The following is a 27821-nucleotide window of genomic DNA, read 5'->3' as shown; positions in this document are numbered from 1 at the left end:
CATGGTGGAACGATGTGAAGAAAATCTGTGCAAACTTTCAAAACGATTGAACCATTATATTTGTAGTGATGAGTCATATAATTTTGCTTCGAATTCTCCGTGTCAGCCTCGACCTTGACGCATGAAATCGGCAGTCATCCTGATTTCCGATTGACTGGCGGATTTCGGATATGGTGAAAAGTAATCTTTTTATCATGTCATTCACATACATTTTATTATTACTTCACTAAAACCATTTACCGTTTGAAAAACTATTTTCCGCAACTAATATCAGCTATTTTAAAGAGTTCATCAATGTTTGATTTTGCTCTTGAACATGAATACGTAAAATATATCGAACTCTTCTAAACTGTTCTCGTTTTCTGCTATTTTGGTTAGACTGTTTCTAATGCGCATGGGAATCATATTTAAAAAGTACAAAACTTAACAGACCAATCAAAAATTTGTGATTGCACATTCTAAATAGTGAATAGACAAATATGTATAGGGTTCTAATCGATATTTAAGTCTTTTGCTAACCTATTGCAGATGTCCGAATGGGTAAACAAACAAACATGGAATATTCATAGTTACTGACCAAACTAGTCATAGAAAGTCTCACTTGATTGCAATTAGTGGGGTCCAACTTGGTGATAACCAACGAGCAGCTACGAGCCTTTCGTCTGGGGAATGTGTTTGTGCTGATGGTGGCGAGTCGGTTTGCCTCCAGTACATATGCTGCTGCTTCCACGATGAGTGACAACTCATTTCTTCTTCTTAGCTTGTTTGGCTTTTAACTTTTCCTCCCGCTTGCGTTCTTTTTCCGTTAGAGAAAGGTACAGTTTATAGCCGAAAAATACTGAAAAATAATAAAAAAACGCTTTTAATCCACCTAACAGTGTGATGAGACATTTCTTATAACTCTTATCACTCTCTTCGGATATTATATCGTTTGAGAACATTTAGAACTTGATGCTTCGCGATGTTTTTGATAACACATACTACATGGGATAGTGGCAGGACTCAGAGAATCGCTCAAATCAGCATAGGACAACATCAGTGCTAGAAATCTCAAACCAAATCAATGGGAAAGCGAAAAAATGGCCCATAAAATAGATATACAAACGAATTATTGCTAATGCTCTGTTAATAAAATATCTAAATTCCTCAATCAATGCATTGTGGTGGGAAAACTGAATTTTCCTAAAGGGGTTATGTATATTGTACTGAGCCAAAAAATCGAATTTTTTTTTGAATAGAAATGAAGTTTATACTTTACTCGAATTTCCAACGCGACTGAGACCTAAAAATCAACGCTTTTTCTGGAAAAAAAACCGATACAAGCAGTGACACCATTCAAAGAAAATCAACAGTGAATATTTCCAGACTTGGTTTTATTTCCTATTTAAGAACTATTGTGTTTTTTACATTCTAGATTGCATGATTCAGTGATCGAAACCCAAAACTTCATGAAGTATTTGAAATCATTAAATTAAAATTTGTGTTTGCTATTGAAATTTTCAAAATGATAGTATCGCCCCTTTGACGATTGTTTACTTTTTCGATCCCACCTATCAGCATTGAAGTATCGCCCTTACGTTTTTTTTTACAATACCAATTTACCAATTGGTGGTGGTTTGGTGAAAATCGATCTTACTGTCCAAACGGCATAATTCCGAAACCGTAATTTTTGAAGTTTTAAAATTATGCAGAATTAATTTTTCAGAAAATAGTAACAGAGTTCGTGTTTTTAGCGAATTTGTTGAGACTTTATTGTAGTCATGAATATTAACCTGAGAAAATTCACCATAAATACTTCTTGGACGATATACCGCCAAAATTATTTTATCAAATGATGCGCTGTTTAACGTTTGTAAAACTCATCGAAGATACTAAACTTCCGAAATTGGCGGTTTCAAAATGATGTTATCTTGACCTTAAATTACTGTTTTTAAACATTTGACGTATACATATAATTGGTCATACAACAAAAATCAAATTCTCATCAAATCGATCAGGACCTGCTAGAGTCGAATGGAAATCGTCATTTCTCATAAATTTCTCTCTACATTCGGAAAGTGTTATCCTCGATATTAATCATATTACGTTTTCGTCTCAACTCGACGCATTCCCAAAATAAAAACGCTTTTAATCCACCTAATGGTGCAATTGTGCTTTTCTCATTTGTCCAGACTACGATTCCATGGCTGGTTATGTTCAATACAATGGTGGAAATGAATATTACATGGTCAGTACGATTTGCATATACGTACAATGGTTCGACAGCCACGATCTTGAGATACTATGTGATACTGAAACATCGCTTGACCGCCGCTGGTTTCAAGCGATGTTTCAGTATCACATAGTAAGATCCGGGAAGTCCGGGTCCTGCCGAAAATTTTCAACTTGTTAAGAAATTTTAAACTAGTTTTAATTTTAAAGTAGCAACCACTCACTGCATACTCCCTCCGGGCCGGTATGATTGACGATTTTTAGAGTGATTGCATAACCTTTCTATATGAGAAAGGCAAAAATGTACCAAAGTCCAAAAAAATCAATTTTTGTCAAACATTATTTTTTTCGAGTTTACATCAAATCTCATGCATTATAAAGTCATTTGGCATCAAAAATACAAATTTGATTTTGAAAATTTTTCATTTCAGTTTATATGGAAATTTGCTGTGTGATTGCACTCTTCAACTCGTAACTCCGGAACCGGAAGTCCAATCAATAAAAAAATCAATTGCAGCCGATGGGAAGGTTGTACCTTTCATTTGAGACTAACTTTGTGCAAATCGATCCAGCCATCTCTGATTAACAGAGGTCAAATTTTTTTCCACATACACCCACATACATACACACACAGACATTTTCCGATCTCGACGAACTGAGTCGATTGGCATATGACACTCGGCCCTCCCGGTCGGGATTAGATTGACGAATTTTAGAGTGAATGAGAAAGGCAAAAACATTTTTAGCAAATGTTGAAAGTTATGCATTTGTTTGGTGCGCAGTTCTTTCTTTCATAGACATTAAATCAATTTCAACTTCCTATTAAATAAAGACCCTTATTACAGTACATCTCTACAAAAACGAGCTCAATTTGAAAAGAAATCTGAGGATTATGATTGATTACAGAACTCTGGAATTTTCTATTGGAATGTTTTCAGGCAGGAATTTGATATTGATGCAATTAGACAACTGTGAAATCAAGACCAAAAGATCAGTTACATATCAGGACCCCATTCCGACAATTTGTCAAAAGTCCTCATTATGTTTACAACAACAGGATATCAATGTACGGATCAGAAAATTGTTATTGTAATATTGAATTAAATCAGTCTGCATCAATAAATTTTCAACTTCAATCCAATTTTTTTTGTGGGTGTGGTGGCGAGGGGGCGTTGTATGGTGTTAAACCCCAAAACCTTCTCTTGGCAACGCCGTTGCTTGGAGTTATTTATTTTGCTTTTCATTTTCCGATATGTTTCAGATCGATCCGATGGTCATGAGTTAGAAAAATTGCAGTCAGAAGGTTCGCACAAATGAACATTTTTGCACTGATAAGTTATCAAGTTCCTTCCAGACAACTTGGAAGTGTTCGGTGATTATTTATAGCGGTTGTAGATAGTAAAATGAAATACAAAATTCGTTTTAACGAAATAATGTTTGGCTTATTTCAATTATTATTACTATATTGAACAATAAATAGGCGACAAAGAGTAATCCACAAACAACAAGCCATAACTTTTAAAGTATTCAAAATAGATATTTGAAGTCTTCAGTAAAGTTATTCGCAAAAGTAAGAGCTACAAATTTTCTAAAGGCATCATTTCGATATAATCACTTCCAAGAAAATTTGTAAAAATATCTCACTCATAGGGGGATTAATCAGCAAAAGCGTAATACCAAAAGAAAGGGCATATTGCCTCCATTAAATTCACCGAAGATACTATTGACTTAAAATAAGCCGTTTTGGCGTTAAAAATAGATTACATGTTTTTGGTCATATTTCTGGCAATGGGAAATGATAAAAATCTCTCGTCCGCATTTAATGTTAAATATCTCTTTTGATAATAGTCCGATTTCAACAATATATAGCTTGTTTGAAAGGTATTCGTTAAAGCTGTCTAAAAACATATAAATTGGTAATCTATATTGTCAATTTCGGCAAATAATTCAAAAAAACTGCAAAAAACGCAATTTTTACGCATTCAAACATTCATATCTTGAAAACTAAACATCAGAATCAAAAACAAATTAATAGCGTTCATACTGTTTTTTAGTTCTTTCATTTAAAATTGGTTTGGATAAGATCGGTTCAGCCATTGCTGAGAAACACGAATGAGAATTTGTCCGTTACATACACACACACACACAGACACACACAGACATTGTCCCAAATCGTCGAGCTGAGTCGATTGGTATATAAGACTCGGCCCTCCGGGCCTCGGAAAAAATCTTGAAAGTTTGAGCGAATTCTATACATTTCTTTTATAAGAAATGTAAAACACTTTTATTTGCGCGCTGTTCCAGTCACACTAATACGACTTAATCTTAACTAACCAACGAATAATAGCACTAGCATGACAAATGATATTGTAAGATAAAAGTTCATTTCTTCCTGGAATGCACCAGCTACATTGAATTGAGGTATCAATGTCTGCGCTTCTGAATTCTCATTCACAATGTTTTGCTGTTCGACTATTCCAGTTAGCGCTTTCAGTTGATTCACAAATTGTCCCTTGAACTCATTGACAAACTGTTGCTTTTCACTGTCCGAAAGCTTAACGAACATTTCCGACAGTTTTTTCAAATTAACCACCAGTTTCTCTGCCAATTCACGTTTATCTTTATTCTGAAGCAACTGATTCAAAGAGTCGGACTGTAATGCTTCAATGAAAGGGTTTTGATCGGGGTCCATTTCCGATATTATGTTAAATTATAGAAAAGCGTTTAATTGAGTGACCAGGTAAATTAAGCGTCCATCACCGACTAGATAAAGAAATTGAGTTCGCGCGTAATGGAAGCATGCTTGCTACAGACCGGGTAGCGGTGGGAATTCTCGCGCTGCTATAAAAAACAATTGTTTTTTGAATTTACTCAATTAGCGTGCGTGTCGTTTGGCAGTTGTGTAAACGCAGGGTAGCTTAGAATATCTACGGTATCAAATTTGATACTGAGGCATCTTGGGAGAATCTATCGCAGTAAGAGAGCGGATTTGTAAGAAAAGGTGACGTGTTTATCTGTGTATTTCAACAGGTTTTAATGCAAACAAACCCCTTGCACTTATACAGATTGCTTGTGTTATCGGTTGAGCACACGGTATTGATTAGATCTGCATCGCGTGGAGTAACTGTTCCAGGGTTTTCGTGATAGTGAAAGTGTCTACGTGGAGCCCTGTTGATAAAAATTTATTTGGGATGGGTTTAGTAGCAAGCAGATAGAAGTACACGAAGAATGGTTTTAATTTTTATTCAGTTAACCCTTTATAAGGTAGTTTTGGTAGAACAACTTTGTTAAAAAATCAGCATCTTCAAAACCTAGTGATATGAACGAATGTACTCTCCCCTTTTATTTGCGACCAACATAAACATAATCGGTCTAGGGGTCCATAGCGACTATAGCGTACGCTTTGCACACGCTTCTCCTTATACTTCACTTCAAAAGTAACTATTTAACTATTTGTTACACGCAGGGGTGGTAGACTTACCTACACACCAAAAAATAATGAAATTTAAACGACGTGTAAATCAATACGAATGTAAACATACAAAGGTTGAATCGAAAATTTGATTGAAAATTACGTTAAAATCAATTGGAGCATCAAACAGCATACAATTTTACACTTTCATTCGTGTAATATTACATGTGATTCATTTTACAGCACTATTCGAGTAAAAATACATTGCAGTGCATTGGTTTTCCGTTTAAAGCAACTGCAATTTTCAATACACGTGTAAAATTATAATAAAATTCGTTGAAGAAAGCACGAAAAGTCGTGTGTATTTGTGGTGAAACTTAATTTTACATTTATATTCATGCTTCAAATATGTGCATGAAAATAAACTTAAAATTACAATATATTTTTTTCAGTGTACTTATCGGAAGTCCTACCGATTTTCGGTTTCATTGTCGATTGACAAACGATCAGGGGATACTACCGATATTGCGAAGATTGCATATCAAGAAGACTGGCAACTCTGTCTAGAATCTGGAGACAGCAACAACAACGCCACTTGCGGGTAAAGGTAGTACTTCCCATAGTGATGCACACACATATACACGTTTACATTGAGTTTCCTACCTTCCTCCAATAGAGGCGATCTAAAGGGCGAACACGAAATTATTGCTACACCGAAAATGTGATGCCAATTTTCTAATAATGTTTAAAATCAAACCAAAATTTTAGGGTAGTTTTATACATATATTTACTTCAAAAATCAAAAGAAAAGTTAATCGATGGAGCCTTGAGTGTAAAATTGAACGCATTTTCGCTTGATGCCCTCCAACAAAGTCTTTACAGTGTCATCCGGTACCAGTTTCTCAGTTTTTTCCATTTTCTTAACATGTCCTTCTCGTCTTTGACTGTCTTCTTGCTCTTTCGAAGTTCCCGCTTCATAATTGCCCAGTACTGCTCTACCTGGCGCAGCTCCGGACAGTTTGGCGGATTCATGTCCTTTGGAACAAAATGGACAGAATTGGCCTCATACCACTCCAGGACACTTTTAGAATAATGGCATGGTGCCAAATCTGGCCAAAATAGCGGAGCTTCGTCGTGCTGCTGCAAGAACGGCAAAAGGCGCTTCTCGAGGCACTCAGATTTGTAGATCTCGCCATTTACTGTGCCCTTTGTCCTCAGTCCGCAAGAGCAGATGGCCTGCCAAATGAGATATTTGGAGGCGAACTTCGACATTTTCTTCTTCTCAAATTTGTCGTCCACATAGAACTTGCTCTTGCCGGTGAAAAACTCCAACCCCGGAATTTGCTTAAAATCGGCTTTTATATACGTTTCGTCGTCCATCACACAGCAGCCATATTTTGTCAGCATCTTCTCGTAGAGCTTCCGTGCCTGAATTTTAGTCGTCGATTGTTGCCGCTCATCGCGGTTTGGGAAGTTCTGTACCTTGTATGTATGTAGTCCACTGCCCATGATCGCATATCAGTCCCATAAAGATAGGAAATCCCATAGAAATCGGGACAAATATGCGATCATGGGTAGTCCAGCTCTCTTCTTTGCATTCTGGACGTAGCTCTGCGACATGCCAATCTTTTTAGCCAAATGACGGCTTGAGACGTTGGGATTTGCTTTAATCATCCGCTTCACTTTTCCCTCCGTCTTTTTGTTCTCCGGTCCCAGTTTTCTTCCAGCTCCTTTGCCGTGGTCCACCGCCAACCGCTCCTGGAACCGCTTCAACACTCTGGAGACGGTTGAATGGTGAATGTTCAACATTTTTCCCAACTGCCGGTGCGACAGGTCAGGAAATTCTAGGCGTTTGGAAAGAATTTGTTCTCTCAACTCGCGTTGGTTCACCTCCATTTTCGTTGAATCGAAAAACACGACTTCGAGTTTGACAGAATGTAAACAATACACATCAATGAGAAAGTGTGCAAAATTTGGTTGATTTTTACCCAATGGTAAAAAAGTTATGCCCTGTTGAATGTGTCGCAATAATTTCGTGTTCGCCCTTTGTGTCAAGTCTATGACAGCATCTCATTTTTTAGAATTATTGGAGCAGTAGAGCTGGGTTCTCTGAAGGGCCCCGCTTCAGAATCAATCACTACACTTTCAGACGAGACGCGAAATGTCACCCACTAAAACACTGCTTAAGGCCAATTGCAGCGGGCCGTGATTCTTATAGTGATATTGTATATGAATGTATGAATATGAATATTGAATAAATAAATGAATTTAACCCTTAAAAGCGCAAACCAATTTTTTTCAAATTTTCTGAAAATTATCTCACAGCTTTAATACGTTACTATGATAATTTTGAGATGGTTTTCGCAATGTTGTTTTAAAACAACATTGCGCATTTAAGGGTTAAAATGCATGAAACGTCGAGATTTGATGCAATCCGAAAAAAATTTGGACGACAATTCACTTTTTTGGACTTACAATTTTGCCTTTCTCATATAGAAAGGTTATGAGATCACTCTGAAAATCGTCAACCTAATCCCGGCCAATTTTTTTGGCCTATATGTTTTCTGTATTTTAACACGGGCATAGCTAGGGGTATGCAGTGAGAGGTTGCCCTCCCCCCACATTGTACACTCTTTCCTGAGCCCCCTCCCATCCCGTCTCCCCACCATGCCCCTCCCCCATCAAAGCCCCCCAACAGATCGCTCTCAAACGTCACCCTCTCCAGACCCACCCCTCTCTCATCCCAATCACCTTCACCTAGTCGGCATACCAAGATGGTTCGGTTGTGGGTTATTCATCCCCTAAACCCCCCCCCCTCCCGCATGATAAAATAAGTTTGCCGAAATTTTTAATTTTTTGCTTCAAATAGCTGTGTCTGGGGATTGGCCCAAATTATCTTGATGTATAAGATGTTTTTATATGTAAAACTATCTGAGAAACACAATGGCATAATCATTTTTAAAACAAAAATGCAATTTAAGTTTTAAACTGGAAGTATAGCATATTTGGCAATACTGTAACCAGAAATAACATTTTTTCTAGTTTCCCTGACTCATTTCCTTCAAAATGCATCTTACCGATTGTTTATAAAACAAATGAAGCCAAAGATATGAATAAAAGTTAATAAGTGATATTTTTTTTTCTATGGAAAATTTTCCATGTACGATAAAACACCATACAAATTTTGTCATTAATATGACACGAGTGAGTGCGACTTTTGTTTACATTTATAGTAAAAACTCGCAACATAGTCAAATGCTCTTCGTAATATTTGAGGGATTAATACAGAATAGATAGAAGCATCAATTGTCTTCTTTGAATTGTTTATACTATTTATAAGCTTCAATATATTCAATCTAAAACTTTAAAAATCGTTTTTCTCGAAATGTGCAAAATGGCGCTTGTCATAAGATAGCACAACTGCGACGATATAGGTTAATATTGTCAACGAAAACAGTTCAATCTGCCAGTCGTCAGGATATCCCTTCGCTTCTATCCACCATCTGAGTCACGCGCTGTTTTCCTGCAAGATTCCAGCTACCACCAGAACATAAGAGCTTCACACTATAAATCTCTGAGCAAAAAAATGTAGTCTGGAGCTCACCATCACAAGTCCACGAATTCTATGTCAACATTACGTTTTTGAAACAAAACTACGGTGTAGTGATAAACTTTTAGTGAGTCTACCGATATTAAGGAATTCAATTTGGCCACCCTGATTTGACAGTTGCTGTTTCAGGTGTCTGCAAACATTTCGAATACGAGCATAAATACTTGTTATCTGTGATAATACTATAGCATAGCATAGCTATAGAACATGTATGTCTGGTGTTATCATTGTAAGTGAGGGTAAAAGTGGTAATATCGATGATAATTTGTCCAAACAACATCCGGTTCCAAAAAGAATCTTCGTACAGTTTGGATAGGGTTACCAAATGGGCTGAAGGCGAAATAAGGACATCTTGAATTTTGACCGAGACTAACAAATTTTATTCATCTTTGACTAAAATGTGTTTGGTTGAGTGGTGTTACGAAAAGATTTCCAATAGTTTTTTTAGAACAGTGCTTTTCTGTTCTTCTGGGGTCTTAAGAAACTATGCAGAATATTAGGTCTTAGCATCCCGTGTTACATTTGAAATTTGTATGGATATTAGTACGATAAATCCTATTTTTTTAATTTTCATTTCCAAAAATCAAAGTTTTTCCTTGTTTGAAACTATGCAGAATATTAGGTCTTAGCCTCCCGTGTTACATTTGAAATTTGTATGGATATTAGTACGATAAATCTAATTTTTTTAATTTTCATTTCCAAAAATCAAAGTTTTTCCTTGTGTATAGAACTTATTGATTAAAGTCCATGGAGTAACTAAGATATTTGCCGACTGTGCTAGAAAGTGATAGCTGTTCAAAATTCGATGGTTCGAATTAGAGGACAAATCGTTTTTTTCTGTCAGCGCTCAACAAGATGAGAAACATGAAAAGTATTAGTTTGTAACTTTTCTTCAAACAATAAAATTAATCTATGTTTTTGAATCATTAATCTGAACATAACAAATCAAAAGACTACAAAGAAGTGAACAACTAAAATGGCAACTACAATGTTTCATTCGCTTGAGTGAATTTAATCTAATTAATTTCAAATACAACATGGATTGAGATTAAAACTAAGGACATTTGAAGTAAAATTAAGGACACTTTCCCAAATCATCAAAATTAAGGACATGTCCTTTAAAATAAGGACGGTTGGTAACCCTAGTTTGGATGATGATTAATTAGAATGGTAAAAAGTGATGCGAAGTGAGGAAAATAATGTACAGAAAATTGACAAAGCAATAGTGCGTCATCATAGGGCTTATCGTTAGTTAATCGAACAATTTATTTGATAGTGATCATGCTTCAATTAAACGATCAACAAAAATAATTCGCGTCATGCGTTCAGACAGAGTTATGAAAGCGAAATTATCCAAATGAAAAATGTTGTGCACTAAAGAGTATGATATTTTATATGGCAGAATCGGTTATTTGATATTAAGTGCCCTAATTGAAAATAATATTTGAGGAAGTTATTTTTTGTATAAAAATCCTCACAACTTAGAAACGAAAATAGTTTAGTAGTTGATGTGTCGAAAAAAATAAGGTAAGGCGACCAGATTTTTTTTTGTAGTTGTCTAAAGATTACCGTAAAGTAAAAACTACTAAATTTATTGGAATGAAGCTTTTTCTAAGAAACACCCAAAAAGGTTACTTTTGGATTTCTTGTGGAATGAAAACTAGGGGAGACTTGACCAAGATTTTATGGGAAGACTTGAGCAAGTGGCAATAAGCTGAAGAAACATACAAAATTTCTGATATTTACTATCCTGTGGTACCTACTGTTAATTTTAATTACGTCACAATAAATCCCACGTAAACCATCAGTCTATATCTTTTAGTACGAGTAAACAAAGTTAACAGTGGCGTACACAGATAAACTTTTATAGCTTTTGGAAAATTAAATTAAAAATTCTGCAAAAAATCATGAACACGCACAATACCTCAAAGACTTTTGAAGGATTGAAAACTTTTTGAGAGTGAGAGAGAGAGAGAGAGACAGAGCTTGCATGTCTTCAGTAATAAAATGTGTTATAAAAGTGTTATTCTACAACTTCATTGAACGCAGTAAAGTTTAATTTTATTGCAGAAATTAGAACCACACTAGTGCTATTTGAAGAAAAAGTGTTGTCCCTTAACGCGACTGAAGTATTTGTTGAAGTTCAAACAAAGCGATGTATAGGGTAACCAACCTAATGTGGACCCCTACATATTTTGGACCATGTTAATGTATTTAGACTCCTACACTGCCAAGTTTCTCTGCATTTGTTTGGTTTGATGCAGCAATTACATTCCTTGGGTTGTCTATTAAGTTTCAATATCATTAGTTCATCTCTAATTGTTTAAAATTAAACAGAATCCACAGTTTTCAAAAAATATCACCGAAAACATTTCATGTTTCAAACGATAGCCAAGAGGAACCGGTGGAAATGATACATTTTCAAATTTGATTCAAATGTACAATTATAATATTTTTTTATCGATTTAATTAGTTTGTCTGATTTGGTATCATGCATGTTACGTGATTGAAAAGGTTTCTTCGTAATGTTTTATCTAAAAAATCTTAAATAAATGGTGTCCACAATATGTCTTGATATCAACTTATTTTGGACACACCTCGATTTTCTTTCGTGACAGCTATTTGTTTATCGAGTTAGAATGATCAAAAAGTGAAAAATTTCGTAACGGTAGGTCACCTGCTCTTTTTGGTCAAATTATTTTAAAATGTTCAAACCAATGGGTGTCGAAAATCAAACGATTGAGGAACATTTCATTGAAGACCATAATATGACCAAAGAGGAGACTTCTGAAATCCATGTTGAAGAACATTTGTAGTTCGAATTTGTTGAATTCGACGAGCTATATCTTGACAAATCTAACAGACATATCACAGCAAAATAATGATAATAAGAGTGTGCTTGCTGAATTCCTAGGATCGCCTGAAACACTCACGCGAATAGGAACATCACGAATCAAGCGACGTAGTCCTGCTGTTTTAACATTGCGCCGAACAGTTGAATACCACAAGGCGAAAACTGAAGAAAAAAGGAAAGTAAAGGGAGAGAAACAAAAAAAACTGAGCTTAGAAAGAATAACAAGAAACCACCTCGTAAACAAAAGAATTAAAAATTAATATTTAGTACAAGAAGATTTCTGACGAACTTTGAACCTTGATTTATCATCCACTTGAGGATGTTACTCCATAATACTGCCACAGATGAATTGTTACACGAAATATATTATTGTTAACTCTATTGCATAACATTTAATGCTGCTTTGTTAAGTTTGCAGTAACCTAATTGTAACGAAATTTTTTTTATTTCTCAAAATGATAGAACTAAAAAATACTTCATGCAGTCAGCTTTCCATATAAAGATTTATGTACCATTTTTGATTGGCAGTCACTGATTTGCTTATGTTCTTCATTCATGCATTAAATATACTGCAAAGAGAACGAATCAGTAGGTCAGTTAAGTAGAAAAAACTTCACTGTTTCCAAAATATATTCAGTCACATTCAGTGTGTCCAAAATATGCTTGGAACGCTGTCCAAATTAGTGTGGAAGTGTCCGAAATGTGAAAAATTCATGCTGTGAAGAAATGTCATTTTCGAGTTTATGTCAATGTATAAAACAACCATTGACAGTTTTCTTTCAAGAACAGTAATTTTGGAGCAGACTCATGCATGTATTGCATTAAAAAACATAGGCAAGCAAATATTTTTTGACGTTCACGTAATTTCACTTCCTCTAGGAGTCCAAAATTGGTTGGTTACCCTATTACCTCTAAACAAGTAAATAACTTAAAATAAAGCTTTTCAAATTGAGTTCTACAAGATGACGACACAAATGAACTCATGATGAATAAAATTCATGTTTGACAATTCTCGGTGGTTTGTTTACTTTGCCAGTTTCGTGAGTGCGAGTGCAACGGGTACTCATCTGTTTCATTCGAACTCACGTAACTTCAATGTAAACAAACCACCGAGAATTGTCAAACGAAGTTCATCCGGTTCATTTTGTGGGGTTATGTCGGTGGATGTAAAACCTAATACCAGTTGTATTTCTAGTTTCATTTTCATGTGAATTTTACAAATGATATTTTGAAATCAAATAAATATGAATTGAGAAGAGGTTACACCGCATACCCCAGTATAGGCCATTATAGAAGAAATTGTAGACCACAATCGACATTTTTCAATGCATCGAATATGATCGGAAAATATATGAATAAAATGTACTATTCATTAGGCTGACTCAAAAAAATTATCGTTGCGAAGGAAATAAGATTTTTTAAAGTAATTTTAGTACGCTGGCATTGTTTTTTGACATTATAAAATCTTGAAAATAAAATTAAATGTTGATTTGGGCCGATCAAACATTTTTGCCTTTCTCAATAGAAAGGTATTGCAATTGCTCTGAAAACCGACTTTTTAACGGAGGCCCGGAGGGTCGAGTGACATATACCATTCGATTCAGTTCGTCGAGTTCGGCAAATGTCTGTGTGTGTGTATGTATGTGTGTGTGTATGTGCGTCTGTGTGTGTGTACGCGAACACACAATCTCACTCACTTTTCTCAGAGATGGATGAACCGATTTTTACAAACTTAGTCCCAAATGAAAGGTGCAACGTTCCCATAGGCTGCTATTGAATTTCTAATGGATCCGACTTCCGGTTCCGGAATTACAGGGTGATGAGTACGATCACGCAGAAAATGTCGATTTTAAGAAATTCTGCAATGAATGTATAATGGTGAAAATTTTTCCAAAATGTGACCACAACTGCTTCGATTTGTAGTACTAGGTCATTAACAGCCATTCAAAGTCTCTTTGGTCACATTGGCCACCATCATCGGTTCCGGAAGCCCCGGCGTATCCAAATTCAGACTAACAGTCACATCGGTTTCTCGGAGGTGGCTAGACCGAGTCAACCAAACTTAGTCTCAAATGAAAGATGTTGTGTCCCCGTAAATGGCTATTAAATTTTATCCCCAACCGACTTCCGGTTCCGGAGTTACGGGTTGTGGCGTGCGATCACATAGCAAATTGTGATTCAAACCGATACCCCGATGGAAGCAAAAAAGGTAAAAATTTCGCTAAAATGTCTCTCAAATAACTTTACTTTGCAGTTCTAGGTCACCAACGGCCAAACAAACTTTCGTTGACTACATTGACCACCATAGACGGTTCCGGAAGTGCCCGGGAAAAGCGGCCATCTTTCATAACTAGCAAACTCATATCAGTTTCCCGAAATGGTTGGGCCGATTTTCACAAACTTAGTCCCAAATGATAGCTATAACATCCCCATAGATGTATATAAAATTTCGCACGGATCGCTTATATGGGTCCGGAAATATAGACTAAATCGTTCGGTCACATATGAAATTCCCATATAAGTCGGAACTCTAATTTTTTTCAAAAAATTTCAGAAATCGAATTCGTATTTTTGATGCCAAACATCTTTAAAATGCATGAAACGTCGAGAGTTTATGTTATCTCGAAAAAATTTTATTTATGAAAATCGACTTTTTGGGACTTTGCCGATTTCGCACCTTTTTTCAGTTCAATATTACCGTGGCTGTTTTTTCTTTTACAAAATTTTAGAACTCGAATAATGATTTATTTTCCTGTATATGGTTGTCATGTGATGTATAATAATAAAATGTAATATATGCATTTAAAAGTTTTTAATGAATATAAACAACGCACACATTCTCGTGATTCATGATTGAGAAAGGCACAATTGCACCGCTAAGTGGATTAAAATAGGTTTTTTTTTCTAAGGTTTAAATAAAATTATTTGGGTGCACAATTTAAAATATTATTAACTATTATTTTTAGTCATAACGGGGGTTCACGGATATTTATTTTCGTGTTGTGCTACAATAAACAAATGTGACACTAAAGCAATGCAACAAAGATAACACAAACTAATAACAATCATATTTAGTCACCTAGTGGTGCGATTATGCCTTTCTCATTTATACAAACTCTGCTATTGAGCTGGTTATACTCAATATAATTGTGGAAATGTCTATTACATTCTTATTATACTTAGCACTTATCCCACGACTACCATGAAAGTTGACGCTGACACTCTTTAAACAAAAAAGTATAATATTTAATTAGCTTAATCAGCATGAGTTCAATGGTATCTTCATATGATCATATTTTTGAAATGGTGGAGGAAGTGGAAGGGGTACGGCTAGTAGAGTAAGAGTCGAGGATACGTCAGAAATCCTTTATCTTATATCCGTATGCAGGATGGATGACGGGAATGCAGCTGTGAGGGTATTCGAAGGCGTAGAACGTGATGGAGGGTGTGGTGTAGGGGTAAGGTGAGAGGAGGGGTGATGCAACACTAGACTGCATATTACACCTTCTATTTTAGATTTGGTTTACAAAAACCGGTTCAGTCATCACCGAAGAACGATATGACTGTAACTGGCGAATATGCCCGGAAACCGGGACTTCCGGAATTGTCGATAGAGGACAATATATTTAAGGAACATTTGATTGGCAATCAGTGATCTAGACCGGCGAATCGATGTAATTTGGTGGCCATTTCTATAGATTTTTAGCCTCTGAGGTATTACGAATGCAACGATTCATATGGGAAATTCCAGTATGACGTTACTGATCAACCTGTAACCTCGGAACCAAAAGTCGGAATCGAATGAAATTCAACAGCAGTTAATAGGATTACTGTATCTTTCATTTGAAATAAAGATTGAAAAAGTCGATCAAGAAATCGCTGGGAAATAGGTGTGTTATTAGCTTAACAACTTGGCGAGTTCCCCGGGGGCATCAAGAACTATTATAGGTGGCCAATGTTGTCAAAGTTACTTTAATTGGTCATAAGTGATCTAGACCTGTAAATCCAAGCAATGTTGCACCCATTTGAATATGTATTACATCATTTAGACATCATGGTGTTAACAGTTTATATGAGAATTTGATGTGTGACCCCGGAAGCGAAAGTCGTATCAATTAAAAATTCAATAGCAGCCTATGGGAGCGCTATACCTTTCATTTGAAACTATGTTTGTAAAAATTGGTTCAGCCATCTCTGAGAAAATTGTGTGAGTTTAAATGATACACACACAGACATTTTCCGATCTCGACGAACTGAAACGAATGATGTATGACAATCCGGGCCTAGGTTGGAAAGTTGATTTTTAGAGTGATTTCATTGCCTTTCTTTATATGAGGAACGCAAAACGTTTGTTTGTGGTTAGGTATAATATCTATACGGATACTGAAAGCTGGTTTCTTACACTATCGAGAAATACATTCGTTCGCGGAACAGACAACATCAAATCGTCGCTGTTGTGCTATCTTATGACAAGCGCCATTTAGCACTTTTCGAGAAAAACGATTTTTAAAGTTTGAGATTGAATATCTTGAAATTTATAAATGTTAGAAGCTTTTCGGAGAAGGCATTCGATGCTTCTATCTTTTCTGAAGTAAATTCTCGATTTGTGCGAAGATCGGTTGACTATATTTAGTTTTTGCTTAAAATGTAAACCAAAGTCGCTCACATACGTGTCATAACTGTGTATTGATGATAAAATATGTATGATGTGTCACAAATGTGTACAGAAGATTTCATATGAAAATGAATTATAACTGATTCGTAAAATTATGCGTTATAGATCACTATGTCCAATATCATACTTTTCCATGCGATAGCACCAATATCAGGTTACAAAATGATGGTATTAGAACACAAAGTTTTTTCAATTTTCCTCCTTTATTTAGGAAAAACAATGAACAAAAATTGGTTTCATTGACAATTTAGAGACAATGTATATCAAACAATGTTATTGTTGACAGGTGACTAGACGAAACAAATGTTCTTCTTGCATAATCCATCACTACATTTCGGTATACTTTCCAAAACAAGTGAAAATCTCAAAAGGAAATTTGTTCAATAATCATGAATATATAAGCCAACCATTCCCAGAAAAAAACTATGGTAGGAAAAGTTTTGCTCCCGAGACAAAAACCTAGCTAATGGTTATGGTTGATCTGCATAGGAATTACCTATGTCATCAGAGACATCTGTTGGCTTGCTATAAGCTTTTCGGCTTATAGCAAGCCAACAAACTAAGAATGTTGTCTCTTTTTTCTTTGTCATAAGATAGCACAACTCGATCACTCGAGAAATTGGCGCTTGTCATAATCGTGTTTCGCTATATCTCAGTAACCCAGCAGAATTTCAAAATTCTGAAAACGCGACTTGATGGAGATTTTAAAACTTAGTAACATGGCATATCTAACTCAGTTCACCCCAAAATGGCGTTTGTCATAAGATAGCACAACAGCGACGAAATGTTTAAAATGAAAATGTGCTTAATATGCTCGAAAACACACTATCGTCCACCACCAACGAAACAAAATGCAAAATAAAACTGCTGGATAAACCATTTCCCATTGCTTCAAGTACACTTCGAAAGACTGTGGTATATTCCCAATAGAAACAGAGAAGGGACACCAACAACCAGCCCCAGACTCCCTTATGATGTTAGTTGGACAAAAATTCAAGGAAGTTTCATAAACCGCTGATTGTGTTTACCAAGATTGTGCCCTCTGCATCCTACAAATATAGTGCGAATAATAAACGTCTGTAAAAAATCGCGATCACACACATCACATTTGGCATCAGAAAAAAAACGACCGTATCGACGTCAATCTTAACAAAGTATAAACACGTTCATGAAGCATCGGACGCTAGTTCACTCTGGAATTCCCTTTGTCACATACATAGGTCCGACAGCGTGCTAAATATACGCAAATCTCTGGCCAAACAAAAGCTAATTTATAGTGTCGCATGATTAGACAGAAAAACAAACCAACAAAAGGTTGTTTGTCTTCACCGTCGATTTGGTGTCATATCACAGACAAACACTGACGAAACTGCATACCTTATTACTTTAGACGAGACTCGCGGGTGAAATATGAATAAACGTTCAAATCAAACCAGTTAGTTCAAATTGGGCTTTCCCAATGTGAGAAAGAATTAGCTTTAAGTATATACTGGATAAATCATAGTTAGGCGGAGACTTTTTAATTTTTTTTCCAAAGCAGTGTTACTGAAGCGAAGAGTACTTTTGACATTTTTTTTATAATTCACGCTATTTGCAGTCAAAAATACAATTTTCTTATTGAATATGCCATTTCAAATCAAAATGCTCATAACAAAAAAATTCTGAAATGTGATGTTATTCGATATTTAAACCTTTTCATAAGTTATTCGCGTATCTCTATCAACAATAGGTTTTTCAAAAGGCCCAAAAAATTTCCTTTGGCATCTAAGCGTTACTGTAACATTAAAAAAAAATTAAAAATTGTTGTTTTTTGCAATTTAATTTTTTAAATTAATTTTTATTTTTGTGAAAAATGATATATTATGTCATTGAATATTTTTTGCCTTTCTCATATAGAAAGGTTATGCAATTGATGCAAAAACCGACTTTCTAATCGAGGCCCAGAGGGTCGAGTGTTATATACCATTCGACTCAGTTCGTCGAGATCGGAAAATGTCTGTGTGTATGTATGTGTGTGTATGTGCAGACATGTCAACAAAATGTCCACATCGGTTTCTCGGAGATGGCTGAACCGATTTTCACAAAATTAGTCGCAAATGAAAGGTACAACGTTCCCATCGGCTGCTATTGAATTCTACTTGGATCCGATATTTGGTTCCTGAGATACTAGTAAAAGAGTACGGTTACATAGAAAATCTTGTTATAATTTGTCCACATCCGTTTCTCGGCATTTTCTGATCCGATTATCACAAACTTAGTCTTAAATGAAAGGTACAACGTTTTTATCGGCTGCTATTGGATTTTGTGTGGGTTTGACTTTTAGTTCCGGAATTACAGGATGATGAGTACGATCACGCAGAAAATCTCGATTTCAACGGATACTTCGATGAATGTATAAAGGTGAATTTATTTCAAAATTGCGACCAAACCTAAATGAAAGCTTTTACTATCCCGTAAACTGCTATTAAATTAAATTCTGATCCGACTTACGGTGCCGGTGTTGCGGATTGTGGTATGCGGTCACATAGAAAATTCCGATTCAAAATAATATCTTGATGAATGCAAAAAGGTAAACATTTCGCTAAAATGGATATATCTATGTGTCAAACTACTTGCATTAGAAGTTCTAGGTCACTGACGGCCAACCGAAGTCGCATCAACCGCATTGACCATCATACAGTTTTGGAAGTGCCCCGGAAGAATCGCCACCTATAAAAATTAACAAACTCACATCAGTTTATCGGGGATGGTTGGGACGATTTTCACAAGCTTAGTCCCAAATGAAAGGTATATAATCGCCATAGATGTCTATAAAAATTCGTACAGATCGGTTATATTGTTCCGGAAATATAGACCAAACCTTTCGATCACATATGAAATTCCCACATAAAGCCGGAACATTTTTTTTTAGGCGGACCACATGAAATTTCAGAAATCCAATTCGTACTTTCGATGCCAAAATGCATTAAACGGCTGGATTTTATAGTATGTCGAAACATTTTCGGCTGCTACTGAATTATATATCGAGCTGAATCCGTTTCAGGAGTTACGGCTTTAACCTTCAAAAAGGCAAGAGATCTCAAAGGCCCGGCTGGTTGCTGTTCTCTAGTTTCAATGAACTTGTAATTTGAAATACAAATGATCGAATGTTTTCGGGGTTTCGATTCCCTCACTGATAAAACGACAAAAAAGAGGCTTACGATTTCGTTGGAACTTAGGAGTGATGCTTCTTAAAGTCACGATTATAGTTTGTCTTTTTGAGGGTTTAGAGTGCGACCACACATATAAACTGATACCACTATAACAGTCTAGATCACTAATGATACCCCAAAGTCGCTTTGACATTGGGCACACACCTAGAAAAAATCGTGTAAATTTAAGTCTCCTGACCCTGACATATACGAGCATCAAAAATGACTTACTTATGTCGTTTTCGCTTGAAGCGAAACTGAGTCAGTTTTTAACCCTAAGCCTAACTGCTGTCAAAATGTATGAACTGCGGTTGGGGTTAGAACCTGACTCAGTTTCGGGATCAAGCGAAAACGCCATTAAAGTTTGACTTTAATTTTACAAGACGTTGAATTTCGTAAATCGCGTAATTTTACTCCACATATAGCGTTTGTTCTGAATTGCAGTAAGTGTAATTTTACGTCATTGCGCATGTAATGTATATATTTCATGTAAAATTAAACGGAGCGCGGTTATATTTTGTAATTTCGTGAATTACGGTTTGTTAAATTCTGTCATTCTTGTAATTTCGTCAACGATAAAATTCATATTTTTTTGGTGTGCACCATAAGAAGTAGGAACTGAATAGGAAAATTTAAAAATCAAGTTTATATTTTTGATGCCAAATGTCTTTAAAATGCATGAAACGTCGAAATTTGATTAAATCTCGAAAAAAAATTGATAAGGATTGATTTTTTTAACATTTTGGCAATTTTTTTCCTTTGCCTTTCTCATATAGAAAGGTTATGGATTTTACAGAAGCGTAGCTAGGGAAGTAAGGAGGACATCAGGTCCGTGGCTGGCGAGCGTGTGTAGGTGCTAAGTGTTTTAAGAATGTAACAGACATTTCCACAATTACAATTATATTCAACATAATCGGTCATGGAGTCATAGTTTGAAGAAATGAGAAAGGCATAATTGCACCGCTAGGTGGATTAAAACAGGGTTAAAATCTCTCTTATACGAACTGTTGATTGATTGGATGTTTTGCAAGAATTGCTTCGTTAAAACAGACAGTTCAATACCACCATCTGAAATCGCTCTGCATAAATGTCCACGAAAATGATCAAAGGGAAATGCGGTCGGTAAATGCATTTTTTTTTAAAACGTAATTAGATAAATTTTTATTGTTGTTGCTTTAATGCATTTTTTAATCCTTTTTTTACCAGCCTCTTCCTTCTCCTAAATTGAAATTATGCTGGGATATAATTTTTAAAAAATATTTGTAATGTCCTAATTAAAACCATTTTTATAGCTTTTTGATCAATATTTTTAAAGCAAATTTTGACTTCTTTAGAAAGCGTCGCTCACGCTTTTTTTGAAAAGGGCCAAAAACAACTGAAGCAAGCAAAATGGGCTGACGATTTTGCCAACATATTTGAATTCCCTATTCAAAAACGTGTGCGAATTTTATACCAAAACAATGTACTATATGGCACATTGGCCGCTTATTTTTGGCCCTTTTTTAAACTCAAATCTGTTTGACCGTTTGCTATTATGTATGTATTCAATATTTTATTGTGGATGCGGACTATATATTGAACATTTAAAAACTAGGTGAAAGTGAACCGAAATTTGACGATTTGGGATTTATTGCTTGCCATTTTAACTGACATTTATTGAAAATGGGAATTAGCATTTTGAAGAATCATTTCGGTACATTCAAAAACAGGGCCACTCAAAACACGGCTTTTTTGCGCGGTTTTTAAAGAGTTTTTTGACGCGGATTTTCGAATTTATGCAGACTTTCCAACTAACGCGGTTTTTCACATCTTAACAATATAGGTATTTTCAGAATGGTCTTGAAGAGTAGGTGCCAGAAATTGATATATGACGCCATTTTGAAATCCAAGATGGCGACATCCAGTTTAGCGAAAATCAATATAATAATATTTTCGAAATGGTCTTGATGAGTGGGTGCCAGCAATTGATTTTCGACGCCATTTTGAATTCCACGATGGCGACTTCCGATTTAACGAAATTCTCCATAACCCAATCAATATTTTCGAAATGGTCTTGACGAGTAGGTGCCAGAAATTGATTTTTGACACCATTTTGAAATCCAAGATGGTGACATCTGGTTTAGCGAAAATCGTTATTACCCGATCAATATGGGTATTTTCGGAATGGTCTTGACGAGTAGGTGGCAGAAATTTATGTTTGACGCCATGTTGAAATCTAAAATGGCGACTTCCGGTTTAACGAAATTAACCATAACCGAAGACTGCATATCAAGAAGACTGGCAACTCAATTTAGAATCTGGAGACAGTAACAGCAACGCCACTTGCGGGCGAAGGTGGTACTTCCCATAGTGATGCACACACATTCACACTTTTACATTAAGCTTTCTATCTTCCTCCAATACAGGCGCTGTAACCTCAATCGCTTCTTGTTTATATGGGGGAAGCAGAGATATATCTTCTTAATATGTAATCTTCGTATTTTCAGAATGGTATTGACAAGCAGGTACCAGAAATTGATTTTTAATGCCATTTTCAAATCCAAGATGGCGACTTCCGGTTTAACGAAATTCTTGGTTTTGATGAATAGGTAGACGTAATTGATATTTGACGCCATTTTGAAATCCATGATGGCGGCATCTGGTTTAGCGAAAATCGTTATAACCCGATCAATATGGGTATTTTCGGAATGGTCTTGACGAGTAGGTGGCAATTAGAGCTTCCATCCCGGGAATTTATTTCCCGGGAATCCCGGGATTTTTGGATTTCCCGGGATTCCCGATTCCCGGGAATTTGTGTTTTCTCATTCCCGGGATTCGGGAATCCCGGGAAAAAAGATTTTTAATTTATTCCATAAGACTTGAATTCTCCAAATGAAATTCTTTAGGAAATATCTATACCGGCAAACATTTGGAGTGAGTAGTGAATGCAGATTGTGCTTTTCCAACTGATTTGTAGATGAATGGACTATATATCGTTAGGCCCACCGATATGTTTTCGTGATTTTTTAGGTATATAGTTCACAGCACACTCAAAACAATGGTAAAGAATGTTGCATTCATTCAAATTTTCATTCAAAAATGGATTAATTTGCCGGTCGTTATACCGAACCATTTCCTCACAGTAGCGTTAGTGATGCGCACGATATCTCTGCCACCGATGAACCGATTGATCAGATTTTCAACAGTTCTTTTAATAGTTTATTTTAATAGTTAGATCTTTAATGAAAGGGCTTGCAATCAAATTAGTAATGGAAATTGCGTCACTTTCTTAAAAAATCGAAGTGTGTTTGTTTCAAAGCTTGGGATGGTTTGTAGTGATATCATGCTTAACGCAAACGATATTTAAAATAAGGAATGTTTCTAAAACGTCTGCAGAAATATTTGGTCGGTTCATCGAATGCATATTTCGTCTTATTTGTTATACCGTAACTGTAATATCTGTAAATTTTTGGATGTATGAAAAGAAATACATAACGTTGTATCTGTCCAATATCATGCGCATTCAAACTCTTTGAATGCTTTCTAGGATGCAGGCAGGATTTTTGAAGGGATACGATCAACCAATCCACATACTTGCCCGTAATAGAAAATTGATACTAGTCTTCATCCATCGCTGCACAGTTCGTCCATTATCTGCTTGATTTTGATTCACACTCAATTCGACATAATGCTGATCCTACTGTGACGGAAATGGATTCCATGTATAAACTTTCCTCTTTTGATTGGAAGTAACTGCACACTACCCCAATCTTTTCATTCAAAATTACCAAAGAAGGTGCTTTGCATTAAATTGATCACATTCCATCGTATCAGAACAACGAATTCCAATTTTGGACAGAAACTCCAGCAGCTGCGTTTAGTATATCGTCCCAATCGTAATCGTAATTACCAAAATTTAGGCTATACATATAGCCAAGTAAAAGTTGATGTTGCGTAAAGTTATTGACGAGTTATCAAATGATTGAATGATGTGTAGGCCACCAAATCTCAATCTTCTGACAACTGCTTTAGAGCAGATATACATGCAATCAAACGGGTTTGAAAACTTTTCAATTTATTCTTTTGTTTTCATGAGAAACATTTACCTTTCTATTTTTCTTCTGTATTCCCGGAATCCCGGGATTTCCCGGGAAATTTATTATTTATTTCCCGAATCCCGGGAAGCTGAAAACCGTCGGGAAATGGAAGCTCTAGTGGCAATAAGTTATGTTTGACGCCATGTTGCAATCTCAGATGCGACTTCCTGTTAAAAGAAATTTTCCATAACCCAATCAATGTTTTCGAAATGGTCTTGATGAGTGGGTGCCAGAAACTGATTTTTGACGCCATTTTGATATCCAAGAGATCGACTTCCGATTTAGCGGAATGGTCTTGACGAGTAGGACACGAATGTCGATATTTGACGTCATTTTGAAATTTAGGATGGCGACTTCCCCTTCACCGAACGATCAATATGAATTTTTCAATTGACGCGGTATCTCTCGCATAAAAAACATCATGCAAAACTTCCTCGAATATTGGATCTGATCATAAACCAGCGAAGCGCAAAATAGTTTTATGTTTTCATCCAATAGAGTGCGGTAGGACGGTAAGAATATTTTTGCAAAAACCGTGTTAATTGCGAAATCCGCACGAAAAACTTCCTAATCTCAACAAACATATGGGGCTCTATTCTCACAGTCACGTCACCTAGTGACTAGAACAAAATTTACTCTAGTCACTAGGTGACGTGAATGTGAGAATAGGGCCCATGATTTGGGCATATAAGCCCACTGTCAAAATTCACTTTCCAGAAAAATCGTTACTCACCAATCACAGATAGGTAGTAAAAAAAAGTGAAAAGTTTTCTGTTTCATTATCTGCTTTGAACTATGTTCGGGCAGTAACGGTTTGTCTGGAGTTTCCTTTCGAAAAGAATTTTGACAGTCGGCTTTTACGTTGTAATCATATGTTTGCCGAGGAATTTATATATTAGGTCTTTTGCTGTGGGTTTTTCTTCGCGTATTTTCCAATTGTTCAATTATTATTTTCAATTAACACGGTTTTTACGCTGTGCGCATCCCCCACGTAAAAAACCCTGAGCATTGAGAAGTGATAAACTTTAAGCTATAACCCAGTAAAACCATCCGTAAATTGGTTCGGAGATCTCACACATTTAGAATTAAAAAAAATTGATAATATTTTGGCGACATTCAATATTATTAATTGTTGAGCGGCATAAAAAATAATAATAAATGAAGAAAACAATAAATCTGTTTATATTTTAGGGATATTCCCTCCCCTTTCTTTCATCCCAAATAGTTCTCATCAAAACCACTTTTTATAATTATGCCAAATTCACGAGAACAACGTTCCCACTGCTAGTTTACATTTAGAAACATACGAGCTCTTACCAAAAACAGACACCATTATGATTACCATCGTTATAAACACAAAGTAATCGGACAATCCAACTTCTAGTTTGCGATCCTGCATTGAATTCCGCAACACTTCCTTTTTCAGTTGTTCTTTTTCTTCGTCCGACATACTGTCCATGTGATCTAACATTTTGATAAACTCTTCCATGCTGGGCATCTTAAAGTTACCCGCATCATCCAGAGGCATTTTCGGACCATCTTGTCCGAAGTCTACTCCTGCCGTATCAGAAATGACATCCTCTATTACGTTATCCATGTTTTATTATCAAAGTAGCTAGCCTGAACACACTGGACGAAACTCTAATCCACGTAGTCGTTGACCAACTCACTCCAAACAACACATTCAACGACTCTAACTGATCCGAAATGCACGCTGAGCTAATTGAAAAACTTGAATATGTACCATTTTTAACCGATAAGAGGCACCTGCTTGATATTATTATCAGCTTTACGCGAAGAAATATTCGAAACGTACTTCTAAATAGGTATGGGGTGTCCGATTTTTGCAATGGACTAACGCATACACAACTGGAGTCGAGTTTTAGCCAAAAATATTTATTGCTGCTATTGGTGTTATTATACCTTGATACGATACTAATTTTTCATCTATCCACCTACTGGAGATTTTTATATTCCTCCAATGCCAATAATTTCGGTGTTTATTTAGTAGCATAATAGATCTCTGGGAAAGAGCGAGAAGGGACGCTGGTTTTTCTATGTATTTATAGAGATACATTTTCGAAACTCTGCATTTATTGGAATTGTAAAATCAGACAAGATCGGATGAGTATAAATAAAAAATTGCTTTCAGAAACAATATCGAAAGAGACCCGGAAGGAAAATTCTCATCCTATCATAAGCAGACCCTTCAACAAGGACCATTCTATCGAACATGTACTGTTTTTTTAAACATGAATATAAGTTCGCTGCGAATTCTGTACTTCACTCCGTTGAGCTGTTTGGAATGAACGGAGCATCTTATCAGTCCGTTGAGAACGAACATACATCGAGAACAGCTTACCGATAATTATTAGGAACTGCGACCTGGTCAGAATTGTTAATTCTCTTGAATATCATAAGATTTAACCGACCGATTAAAAGTTACAGTTACATATGTTAATGCTCATCAAAAATATTTAGTAATTATTTGCAAAAGTAGCAGTAGTTACAAGGATAGTAGATAACAACCTCGCAATTTATTATCTTACGATATCCATGTATTTAAAAAAAAAATTAATTCATCAATGATACCAAAAAAATCATATTTTTATGTTTTGACCAGAAATTCGATTTCGATACTGATCTGCCAAACATTACCGTCCGTTATAATGCATCAGTTATAAGTATTGAAACTACTGGGCAGTATTTTTAATTTTTAATCATATTTTTATGTTTTGACCAGAAATTCGATTTCGATACTGATCTGCCAAACATTACCGTCCGTTATAATGCTTCGAACGGTCCGTTATAATGCATCAGTTATAAGTATTGAAACTACTGGGCAGTATTTTTAATTCTACGGGGTAACTCTGTATTGCGTTGCGTTTGACCTTTTTGATAAGAGCGTTTCCAAAATATTGAACCAGCGAATCAAAAGCAATTCCGTTATCGGAATCATTCTTTATCAAGTGGCTAAATTGACTTATGAACATGTAGTTCTTGGCATCAGTCGAATTTTAGCCACAGTGCCATATGGAATCACCTAGTTGATATACTTTGTCTGCCAATAATCTGTATGGAAACAAATGTATACATACCAGATAATCCGATGACCACGATAGCTGGAATGACGAAAACAATGTTGGGAAATCCGTGCTGGAAGGGATCATTGCTGGAACTAAGCTCAACCATTTTCAGAACAGCGGGTTGACTTGCTGGAGGAAATTTGCAGTTCTAGAAAGAAACATTACATTTAAGATGCTTCAACTTAATTGACGTACTTGCAATGACTATTTTATTAAATAGGATACCTTGGAATAATTTCTTGATAAACAAGTGTTTATTCAGGTAAATTGCCTAGTACAAAGCCACAAGTTAGAAAATAACTTCATTCACAACACGTACGCAGTAAAGTTGTAACTTTATTGGAGTAGTGTGCGTGTATTTTTAGGAATGACAGGTCTCTTCTCGCAAGCAGAGATGCCAGATTTGAAGATTTGTCTTCATTTTGAATAAAGACGCTGAATCGCTCTGGATAAACTCGCCAACTCTATCTTATGCTGATTTCGGTTTTAGATCAGAGTCGCTCTAGGTTCGCTCTAATATTTACGAAATCCATACAAAAGTGACAGCTCAGAGCGAACCTAGAGCGACTCGATTCTAAAAACGAAATCAGCATTATTCTTATTTTTTATCAGTAAGTGTCATTCCAATCGAGCCCGAGACCTGTCAAAAGCCCGCAATCCGAAGAAAATTCCGAATCCTTCTGGAACGAGGGCCATTGACAGGTCT

The 27821-nt window shown here is 35.9% G+C and overlaps 1 protein-coding gene across 2 annotated transcripts; it reads right to left on the bottom strand.

Annotated features, from left to right (window-relative positions):
* Window positions 1-197: 197 nt before the first annotated feature.
* LOC131690291 (uncharacterized) lies at window positions 198-25859 on the bottom strand. Of its 2 annotated transcripts, none has more exons than XM_058975952.1 (2): window positions 25347-25859; window positions 198-838 (listed from the first exon to the last, which is right to left on the bottom strand). In XM_058975952.1, exons 1-2 carry the CDS (start codon window positions 25624-25626, stop codon window positions 744-746), a joined length of 375 nt encoding a protein of 124 aa, XP_058831935.1. In that variant the 5' UTR covers window positions 25627-25859; the 3' UTR covers window positions 198-743. The 2 variants fall into 2 exon arrangements, with proteins under 2 accessions (XP_058831935.1, XP_058831934.1); XM_058975951.1 differs by lacking the exon at window positions 25347-25859 and adding an exon at window positions 4546-5676.
* Between the last annotated feature and the right edge of the window lie 1962 nt (window positions 25860-27821).

The sequence above is a fragment of the Topomyia yanbarensis genome, chromosome 3, assembly GCF_030247195.1.
Source record: "Topomyia yanbarensis strain Yona2022 chromosome 3, ASM3024719v1, whole genome shotgun sequence".
In the NCBI taxonomy this organism is placed as follows: Eukaryota; Metazoa; Arthropoda; class Insecta; order Diptera; family Culicidae; genus Topomyia; species Topomyia yanbarensis.
Note: the sequence above shows the minus strand (reverse complement) of the source record. Positions and strands in the feature narration are given on the sequence as shown.

What these genes read in the sequence shown, in the direction of transcription:
- LOC131690291 (XM_058975951.1), bottom strand. Translation starts at nt 4,903, where the DNA reads ATGGACCCCGATCAAAACCCTTTCATTGAAGCATTACAGTCCGACTCT. An exon ending in GCTAGTGCTATTATTCGTTG is followed by an intron (nt 839 to 4,545) that starts GTTAGTTAAGAT and finishes ATTATTTTTCAG; the next exon opens with TATTTTTCGGCTATAAACTG.